At 42.8% G+C, this 11,226-nt stretch overlaps 1 protein-coding gene across 4 annotated transcripts in view; it reads left to right on the top strand.

Moving 5' to 3' along the window:
* Positions 1-4,242: 4,242 nt before the first annotated feature.
* SPOCK3 (SPARC (osteonectin), cwcv and kazal like domains proteoglycan 3) overlaps positions 4,243-11,226 on the top strand; it is a 402,955-nt gene continuing 395,971 nt past the window's right edge. For all 4 annotated transcript variants that reach the window (XM_065405133.1, XM_065405132.1, XM_065405131.1 and 1 more), the window contains exon 1: positions 4,243-4,431. In XM_065405133.1, the coding sequence (XP_065261205.1) occupies positions 4,243-4,431 (189 nt within the window). The remainder of the gene's footprint in view (positions 4,432-11,226) is intronic.

Below are 11,226 nucleotides of genomic sequence, written 5' to 3'. Positions count from 1 at the left end.
GTATCTGTTAATTTTGTTTTAGCTTCAAAACAAAACTGAATGTGAAACTCAGCTGAAACAACCACCCCATTTGTTGCCCCACTTCCATCTGCCTTTTCCATCAGACCAAAAATTTGCTGTTTTGCCTGAAAGGCTGGAGAATCTTTTGGGGGGATTTAGGTTGAGTTTTGAGTCAGAATCCGAAAAACAGGTCAGGTTTCATCATAGAAGCAGGGCTGGCTCCAGCTTTTATGCCGCCCCAAGCGGTGAAGAGGAAAAAAAAAAAGCCGCGATCGGCGGCACTTCAGCGACTACTCTACTGTGCCGCTTCAATCTTCGGCGGCAATTCGGCGGCCAGTCCTTCCCTCCAAGAGGGACTGAGGGACCCGCCACCGAAATGCCGCCGAAGACCTGGATGTGCCGCCCCTCTCCATTGGCCGCCCCAAGCACCTGCTTTCTGTGCTGGTGCCTGGAGCTGTCCCTGCATAGAAGAAAGGTTAACAGCCTCAGGGCGTCACTAGAAACAGTATTGTTTAATAGATTTAGTAATAATCTGGAAAAGGACATGAGCGGTAAGGTGACAAACTTTGCTGGTAACACAAAATTATGTAGCTTAGTCAAGTACAGAGAAGACTGTGAGGAACTTCTGAGGAACTAACCAAGCTAGGTGAACAGGCAACGCAATGGCAGATGAAATGCATATTGGAGGAAAAAAATTAACTATTGATGTACTTCCTAGGTTCTAATTTAATTGAATCAGTTCAGGGAAAGGACCAGCCATTTGGACAGTTCAGTGAAGACTTTTGTTCAGTGTGCAAATGTGGTGAAAAAAAGAAAACAAATGTTAAGGAACAGACTGGAGAATCAGGGCTGGCTCCAGGCACCAGACGAGGAAGCACGTGCCTGGGGCGGCCCATTGTAAGGAGCGGCATTCCGGCCAATCTTGCTGCTGTTTTTTTTTTTTTTGCTTTGGAAGTCTGGCCCCGTTTTTTTTTTTTCTGCTTGGGGTGGCAAAAAAGCTAGAGCCGGCCCTGTGGAGAATAATCCAGAAAGTAGTATAATGCCATTATATAGATCATTGGTTCACTGTCATCTGGAATAGTGAGTGCAATTTGAGGGGGTTTAGAGAAGCTCTGCTTCCAGTAAAGTTAAGCATGTGTGGTAAATGTTTGGAAAATTGGGGCCGAGAATTGTAAGCTCTTTGGGGACAGAAACCATCTTTTTGTTATATTTTCACAGTGCCTAGCACAATGGGGCTCTGATCAATTATTAAGGTTGCTAGGAACTACTGCAGTGCTACATTTAAAACAAAAATAAAGTCTAATGGAAAAAATAATTTACAGTCTTTTTATATTATATAATCACTGCCTCATTCTATCCATGGAGCTATACCTATCTCATAGAACTGGAAGGGACCCTGAAAGGTCATTGAGTCCAGCCCCCTGCCTTCACTAGCAGGACCAAGTACTGATTTTGCCCCCAATCCCTAAGTGACCCCCTCAAGGATTGAATTCACAACCCTGGGTTTAGCAGGCCAAGGCTCAAACCACTGAGCTATCTCTCCCCCTTGCCCCCTTTTTGTTGTGTGTTTGTACAGTGCCTGGACAAGGGGGCCCTAGTACGTGACTTGGGCTCTAGCCACTACTGCCCTCTCATTCAACTCCTTTCTCAGATAAACAAACCTCTTCTTTTCAATCTCTCATCAAATTAGAGTTTTGCCATCCCCCTAATAAAGAAGGGCAAAAAGAATGATTAGGGGGATGGCAAAACTCTAATTTCATGAGAGATTGAAAAGAAGAGATTTGCTCATATGAGAAAGGATTTGAATAAGAGGGGACATGATAAAAGTGTACACAATAAGTAGACTAGGAGCTTCTTTTCTCCCTATCATGTAAGAACAAGGGGACATGCCAATGAAATGGAAAAGTGGCAAAATCAAACTAGTAAGAGGAAATACTTTTTCACACAAAATACAATTAAACTTTTTACCATAAGAAGTCATTAAAACCAAGAATTTAGCAAAATTCAAAGAGGATCTAGGCTTTTATTTGGATAACAAAAATAGCCAGAGTTATAATTAATTAGTGGTAACAAATCCTTTAGGAAGGGATATAAAATCCCATGCATCAGGATTTAAGTGTTATGTGTATCAGTTCCAAAGTTAACTGCACCTCTGACCCTTTTGAAAGCTCCTTGAGCGCATCCTACTTAGCTTTCAGGCCACTAGCTGTCACCTTTCTTGGGGTAGAATCCTATGACTCTCTCCCATTAGATTGAGGATTTAGGCTGCAATTCACTGTGATTATTGCAACTGGTCTGAGTTTAGTCCAGCACTTACAGCTCTCTCAGGGGACAATGACAGGTTAACCAATGACTAGTCAACCTTCATAAACAAAGCATTATTTACTCAGAACAAAAGCATTACAGAGAAAACATATCTTAAAAACAATAAACATCTTAGATGCTGATCCAAGTTTGCCAAGCTGTCATCCATCTTCCACATAGAGGCCCTCATAGGAATGAGTACTATACTTCCAAACCCCTCTCACAGGTTCTGTCCTGCTTGGTGACAGTGTCATGTCAATTCCTGGACTGAGGTAGAATGACTTACTTCCTTTCCCCAGGGTGGTCCCTTTATACAGTTCTCAGCTCTTTGTTTCTTAGTCTTCTGTAAACAGTTCAAATCAGGATGTCCAATTTCCCCCCAAGTGGGTGAGGCTTCTTCAGACTAGCTACATAAAACCCGCCCCCATAGTTCCTGCAGTAAACTCATGTAATTCTCCCCCTCATCGCCTGCTATGGAGCTAAAGTATAAACCCTCGCCCCTACGATACCTGTAATGTTTATAAAGTTGATACAATATTCTCAAAGATAGCCCATAATATCGGTCATATTAGGGGCTATGCTGCAACTTTCATAGGGGGTGGGTGATTAGATAATCCCACATCTGCCTAATGTGTGGTTTCTTTCACTTTCCTCCTAAGCATCTGGTGCTGGCAATTGTTGGGGACAGGATACTGGACTGAGTGATCCAGAATGGCAGTTCCTATGAATTTCACCAAGCTCTTAGGGCAACATTTAAAAAAGTGATTTATGCATTTAGGAGTGAGATTGACTTTTAATGAGATTTAGACTCTAAAAGACAGACTTGTTAACTAAAGATGCAGACAAATGCCTAGTGCAATTTTCTCAAAGGGAGTTAGGTGCTTTGGAAAATCACACTAGGCACTTGATCTACTGACATATTTAGGCATCTAAATATCTTGGCGCCTAAGCCACTTTTGAAAAGGGGTTTTTTAGGGCCAGATTTACAAACATATTTAGATGCCTAAAGATGCAGATAGGCACCTGTGATTTATAAAAGCTTCTAAACAAGTTGGGTAATAATTACCTAAGTGCCGATGTACCTTTGTAAATCTGGCTAGGCAATAATCCTGCAAGCATTTACAGGCATGCTTAGCTTTCCTCATGTGATTAGCCCCAATAAACTGAATGAGATTACTGGCGTATTAAGCACACGTGTTGCAGAAACCAGCCCTTAGTTTCTTGACAAGAGTTTCCCACAAGAAGCTCTGCCAAGGTGGGACGGTAGAAAGCAAACAACAGGCCTCCGGGAACAAGGTGTTAGTACATTGTGTGGCCTAAGGGCGAAGTTTCTCTGTCCACTTGGGCTTCAGGTTTCAGTCTTTCTGTGGCAAACAAAGCCCCCAGTGAAATGATCATCATGAAAACCAGGGGCTGATCCCCCAGCAGCGTCAGGTTCTGCGGAGCTCAATGGAATCCGCGCGCTCTTCGCCTCTGCACCAGGCGCCGCTTGCCCCGCCGGCTTGTGCGGGGCTTGGCCGGGAGTCGTGCGCGGAGCAGGGGGAGGGCCGGGGAGGAGGGCGGGGTGGAACGCGCGCCGGGCGCAGGGAGCTGAGTGGACGGCTGGAGACGGCGGCGCGTGCAGCAGCTCCAGAAAGAGCCGGAGTTGGCAGCGTCGAGCCGCATTTCCAGTAGAAGCGGGGAGCCTGGTGCGGGGCTTGCAGCAAGGTGATGGGCTAGGCACCATTGCTCTACGCGCCCCGACTTCAGCTCCCCTCCTCTCTCTGCCCTGTCTCCTCCGCTTTGTGGAGGGAGGGAGCATCCCTACTGCGGATCTCCCCGCTCCCGCTACCTGCCCCCCCTCCCGCCCCTGCTTTGCCCGGGGAGCGCTCCCGTGTGGCACTGTGGTGTGGCTTCTTGTTTGTGAACACCCCTTGCTTTGTGTCTCCTCTTGCACAGATGCTGAAGGTGGCAGCCTTCATGTGCGTGTGTGCAGCAGCTTGGTACAGCCAGGGTCTAGCAGCAGCGGCGGCGGCGGCGGCAGCCGGGGGCAGGTCGGACCCCGGCAATTTTCTGGATGATAAACAATGGCTCACTACCGTCTCCCAGTATGACAAGGAGGTCGGACAGTGGAACAAATTCCGAGACGTAAGTTCAACCCCTCCCCACCGACTCGTCTGGGGTTAAATGCAGCCGCGGCTGGGTTCGGCCCTTCTAGCTGGGGGAGGGCACAGGCGGGGGAGTAATAAGTTCTCAAACCCTCTCATGTCTGGTTTCAGAGTGGTAGCAGTGTTAGTCGGTATCAGCAAAACCAAGGAGACCTTGCATGTTCCCTCCACCGGGCCCGGAAGGCTGGAGCGAGGCTGTGCTACATTCTTCCCTGTAGGCTGGCTTTGATGGCATTGCAAAATATTGGCCCTTGTGCGCAGCGATCGCAGTGGTGCGGGCTGAACTTTTCTTGAATGATGTTTCTGCACCATGGCGGTGCGCGGAGTGTAAACACACACACAGCGAGAGAGAGAGTGCGAGCGAGGGGAAGATGTGCTCTCCCACAGTGGTGCTGCTGCTAGGCGATCCCTGATGTGCTCCTGCTGCTGAGCAATAAGGATCGATCCGGTCACTAATAGGCCTTTAAAGAACTTTAAGCTAGAGCTGGCGGCGTAGGGGGATGTCGGCTCTACCCCGGTGGGGGAGGGGAAGGGGAAGGGGCTACTTGTGCAGGGTTAGTACTGGTATCATAAGTGCTGATCCTTGTTGATATATTAACTTTTAAAGGACGACGTGCCTCTCCCTCTTCCCCCCCCCCCCATTTTTTAAGCTGCAGGCCTCCTTGGAGGCGACAATAAAAGGGTTAACTCGGACTATGCCTTTTGCAAAGGGTCATTCAAGTAAAGGAGGCTCCTTCCGTGGTCGGATCTGGCTGTTGCACCGTTAGCCGTGATATGTCTGCCATTCTTTCCACCTGATTTGAGAGGAGCCCTGTAATAAACTGCCCTCTTCCGTTTCCAGTGCTTAGGATGTCAGGTGTGCGCTAATCCAAAGCTAGTCAGTCACGTTTTCACTAGGGCATAGCCCACCTGGCCAGCTATTTTTCCCCATTAGACTGGGAGATAGACGCACTGTACCAGCGTTTGGCCTCCAGTGACCTCTGTAGCCCAAACGTGAAATTCACAAGGCATCAAAGGAGCAAAGTGAAAAGAGAGGAAGAGGCAGTTGCCAGTGCAGGCAATGAAGACAAATCGGGTTCAGCTTCACAAATCAGTGCAAGTGCAATCATGATAGTCTTGACAAATTGTTTCATGTGTAAAGTGGAAAGGCAGTAACTTTCTGTTTAATGAGTCTAGTGGTTTCTTTCCCTGAAATGAGGTTAACACCACTGCTATTGAAATATGGATTTTGTCTCTGTGTGTCTGTCTCTCTCTCTCCTGAAATGGATTACTGCAGAAATACTAATTTCTGACTTTAAAATATGCTATGTGTACCTTACAATTTGTGTCAATATTGAAATTCATTTTGCAACACCGAGAAGTATTAGCAAGATAACAGACTATATGGATAGTTGCTATTTTTCCTAAATACTTTTTATGAAATATACTTCAAAGATGAATCCTACTATGGAACCTAAGTAAGGGCATAAATGGCTTGTATATCCTAACATATTTCAGCTGCATGGGAATAGTACCTGAACATTAAAGCTAATTCTTGCCCAGATATCATGAGTTGAATAGTGGTTCTGATCTCTCAGATCATTTCAGTTGTTGTCATAACAAACATGTTTACCATTACTGTTTGTTAACTTTGGCATGCCCTGATATATATGTATATATATGTGTGTATATATATATATGTGTGTGTGTGTGTGTGTGGTTTTTTTTGTTTTTTTTGTTTTCAATCAATTAATTCCAGGAACTATAAAGTCCTACATCTTGTAGCTTTTATGTCCCCCTATTTGCTCAGTGGATTTCTATTTATCCCTTATTGAGTTGGTTTAAGACTCCAATATTCAAAAGGTTCTCCTCTTACAGTTTGTCAATAACAACCCATCTCTGTACTTGACTCTAGTGATTCTGGGGAAACGACATTTTTTTTCTTCCTAAAAAGGAGCTATATCCAATGCACTTCTGAATATTGTACTTGAATGTATATTTTGAAGGTGAGATATGAACTTGAGAACTAAGATTGCATGAATAAAAAATGAGTTACTTCTACATGTATGGGAAATTCACTTCCACAATGTTTTACACATTTAAAACCTGTATTGTGAGTTATGCCAAACACCTCTTAAATACTAATATTTGTTGTTGTGTTTTTTTTTTTTTTTTAAAGATGTGTTTCAGTATTTCTTCAGAAACATGCAGTGCTATGTAAATATTATAGGATTAAGTACTGTTGTGGACAATGCCAAACAACTCATAAGTTAAATTTTATAATTAGACAATATCACTTCCATAAGATAGCATCTCCAGCCTGTCTGGAAGACAAGTGCTGTCTAATGTCTGTCTCTTGGGTGCCCATTGGCATATACTGGATATTAGCCAGATAATTTACTCTGTGACAGGTAGGTATCCCAAGGGTTTTAAAAGTTACTATTCTGAGTGAGCACTGAATACAGATCGTTTTTAGGCAACCCTTACAAATACGCTGTCTTATTTCATTTTTTAAAATTTTTTATATATATTCTACTTTTTTATATATAAATTTATTTTCTCATTGTTTTATGAAGTTATTTCTGTGAGGATTCTAATCTTATTTCTCATATAGAATAATAGTCGGTTGCTTCTTGTATTGAAATCTAACTATTCGAACTCATTAGGAAGTGGTTATAATAAGATTTTTTTTTTTTTTTTTTGCAGTTAAGTATTACTATCTTTAAACTGTTGGTGGGTTTGCAGAAATCCATAGAATATAACTGGAGCAAATCAATAACTGAAAACTGAACTTAACTATTTGTCCAGCAGTTTGCAAGCGCCCCCCCACCCCCCTCAAGAAAAGGAGAACTGATTTCAAGCAGCCTTGAACTACTATCTTCAATTCTTAGATAACTGAGTAATACATTTTAGTGAATCTGTTTGTGACTTTTTGTAATGTGACTTTGAAATTGGGGTTAGATACTTCATTGCTGCTTTAAAAAGTTTTAAGAAAAACAAATGTTGCCTCCTACCTCAGGACAGAACATCACAAATACATATACTTTATATGTGTGTGTGTGTGTGTGTGTGTGTGTGTAAGGAGTTAAAATTGGAAGTACTGCTTTGTGAGGCCTTTATTTATAATTTTTTTTCACTATTCAGAAAGAAACCTGTTTTCCACAAACCAAAAAAATCCCCACAGTTGTGTAGGGGAGATGGAGTTTTTTGTGTGTGTGTGGGGGGGGTGGGGGGTGAGGGGGAGTATTAAAGGCTTAATTTATGAGGTAATGACTGACTTCTGCCTCATTGGCTCAGTTTCTTAAGCGTTTTTTAGATCACAATGAAAGAATTCAGGATAGTTCAGAAAGATTGTTCATAAACATATGTTCTTTAACTAAAACTAAATCTGATCTAACATAAAAAATTCTCTGAAGTTAATGTCTCCTAGAATGTCAGAATTTTAGGGAAAGAGTTTAAGTAATGCAATCATTCATTAACTCAGTAATAATATTGGCTTACAGAATCTGTCTGTACAAAGCTGTAAAAACACATAACTGATTTCCGCTCCCCCCCCCCCCCTTTGCCTGGAATGTCTTTTCACTGTAGTCCTTGATCTTGGTGACAAATCTGTAGAGAATTATGAAATTGGTCTAGGCGAGAGACATGTCTCACTATAAAACACTGGAAAGCTGTGTATATGTTGGAGGCTACTATATACTGGCATTGATCTATGTGCAGAACTCTCATGGACATCACTGGTTTTGTGCAAAAATTTAGGATAGAATGTTAAAGATATATATATATATATATATTTTTTTTTAAAAGAGAAATGCTTTAGTGCACTTTTTTTTTTAAATATATACACAAAGTGTACTCATTCCCATGAGAACCAGAAGTGTGACAGATACTGTGGATCAGATACAGGGCTGTATCTAAACTGTGCTTAGTGCAGCTTGTGAAGGAAAGAGGGGTAAAGGTGCTTTAAGGTGCCAGTTATGTTTCCTCAGTCTGACTGCTGACTAGCTGCAGACCCAGTGCTCTGAATTCAGTAGTGTTCTCAGGGCTACTGTACTCTATTCTAGTTTTCAATTGCCTGCTAAATGCTTCAGCCATGCCACCTTTTCACTTAGCTATATTCTGAATAGTGGTGACTGGGAATGGGGGGGGGGGGGGGGGAGTGTAGCAGATGCCAATTTGAGGTGAATATTCTCTTGGCCAGATTCTACTGGGTTTATGGTGCTTTGTGCTGATGGACTGGAGAAAAGTGGCTGGTGAATAGCCAGGAATCTGGTTAATAATTCTCTAAATTCAGCTTTCTTCTCTATCCCTCTCTGTCTGTGAATTATCACTAATTCAAAATAGTAGTGTGCAAGTTGACTGGATAATGGTAATAGCATAATCTCTTGTTATAACATTGTAAACCCTACTACCTGATTTTTATATTAAACACTTACTATACATAATACAATAAATCTGACAGAAACAAAACCTAGGAAAACTTTACTGGAAAACTTTAAATAAGACACAAAGAATAATGTCCTCCTGCATCACCCATGCTGTTTGCAATAGGATTCAACCTGTGGCTTGGCTGCTGCCTCTTTACTGCTTCTTGAAGAGCTGGGAACTCAATATTCATCTCAGATAGATACTATATGCAGAAGCACAACTCTGTGTATATTTTGGGGGGGAGAGTGCGAATTATTGACCTTGTTCATATGTAATGGTGTTTGGTGTTTGTAAGACCAGATATAATAATCATACTTCCAAATTGCAATGAACTGTGGAAAAGTTCCGGTTTGGTATGAGAGATGTTACTTATACCTAGATGCACTCCCCTTCCCCAGCCCTACGCATGCTGGCTTGGGAATATCACTGCTGTAGTGTCAGCTTTTAAGAGAGCTTCTCATGCACCACTTCTAGTATTACGGTAAGTTTAAAACAAGCTACAGTACATTGGGATATTAATACTCTATTACAGTGTGGGTTGGGGAACAGCCCAGAGACCTTCCCCTCTGGAAGAACCCACAGTCCAGGTCAATTGGGAGGTTTGGGGGGAACCCAGGCCCGCCCTGTACTCCAGGTTACAGCCCAGGGCCCAGTGGACTGCAGCTGTCTATAGTGCCTCCTGTAACAGCTGCATGACAGCTACAACTCCCTGGGCTACTTTCCCCATGGCCTCCTCCAAACACCTTCCTTATTCTCACCACAGGACCTTCCTCCTGGTGTCTGATAACACTTGTGCTCCTCAGTCCTCCAGCAGCTCACTCTCAGCTCCTTGCACCTCTTGCTCCCAGCTCCTCACACTCCCACCACAAACTGGGGTGAGCTCCTTTTTAAAAGCCAGGTGCCCTGATTAGCCTTCCTTAATTGATTCTAGAAGCTGCTTCTTAATTGGCTCCAGGTGTCCTAATTAGCCTGCCTGCCTTAACTGGTTCTAGCAGGTTCCTGATTACTCTAGTGCAGCCCCTGCTCTGGTCACTCAGGGAACAGAAAACTACTCATCCAGTGACCAGTATATTTGCCCTCTACGAGACTCCTGTACCCCACTGGTCTGGGTCTGTCACAGTTTGTAGTGGAGAGGTACCCTAAGAGTAATAACTTCTTTCACTCAATATTTAAAAACTAAGTTCCAATCCACTTCTGATCATTAAACATGCTACTTTTTTGTTGTTGCAAGCATGTTAGAATACTGGAAATATCTAAAATCTACCTGGAGTTCCAGGTGGATTCGGTGTGTGTTTTGTCCTAAACCATTGTGCAAAAAGATGTTTATAGCACATAAATGAACTCCACTTTAACTAGGAAGCTGTGATTGGAACATCTATGGTATCACTTTGATGTAGCTACTACATGGAAATGAGAGATCAGACTTTATCTGTTACACCAATGTCAGCTGTGCGGTGGGAGCATTGCAACACTGAAGTTATCCTTTTGTCCTCTTCCACTGGGAAATGCTTTCACCTTCAACTCAGCTTCCAGATGCATTACAGTAATCCTGCCCAGAAGTGATTGGCTCATGAATCATTGTTCCTCTTTGTAAGCAGGTTTCAGAGTAGCAGCTGTGTTAGTCTGTATCTGCAAAAAGAACAGGAGTACTTGTGGCACATTAAAGACTAACAAATTTATTTGAGCATAAGCTTTTGTGGGCTACAGCCCACTTCATCAGATGCATAGAATGGAACATATAGTAAGAAGATATATCATATAAAAATACATACAGAGAACATGAAAAAGTGGAAGTAGCCATACCCACTGTAAGAGGCTAATTAAGATGAGCTATTATCAGCAGGAGGAAAAGTTTCTAGTGATCAAGATGGCCCATTTTAGACAGTTGACAAGAAGGTATGAGGATATTTAACATGGCAGGGTCTGAGTGAGCTCTCCCCTGACATCTACTGAGGACCGGAAATCCTAGTTTTCATTGATACTCTTTTTCCCCCCCATTCTCTGTGTGGTTTTTTTTTTTTTATAAACAAAAAAACCCCCCCAAAAAACAACAAAAAAACCCAACCCTGTATCAATTGTTTTATTGATATATTTACAATATTTAAGATGACAGGCTCAGTCCTGCCCATTCTCCTGATTATCTGAATTTTTGATTATCTGATCTGGCCCTGGTCCCAATTAGATCATATAATTGGAGTTCCACTGTATAGGTTTTTACATTTTTGTAAAAACACAGATTCCACTTTTTTTTCCCCCCATGGCAAATTGATTTCTAGGATCCTTGGTGATGAGCGGGGCAGTGGTGAAGACTCCAGGAACAGACAGTGCTTCCATAAGCACACCTACTCTGACAAAGCATCCTCATCTA

The sequence above is a fragment of the Emys orbicularis genome, chromosome 5 (genome assembly GCF_028017835.1).
Source record: "Emys orbicularis isolate rEmyOrb1 chromosome 5, rEmyOrb1.hap1, whole genome shotgun sequence".
NCBI lineage: Eukaryota > Metazoa > Chordata > Testudines > Emydidae > Emys > Emys orbicularis.
Note: the sequence above shows the minus strand (reverse complement) of the source record. Positions and strands in the feature narration are given on the sequence as shown.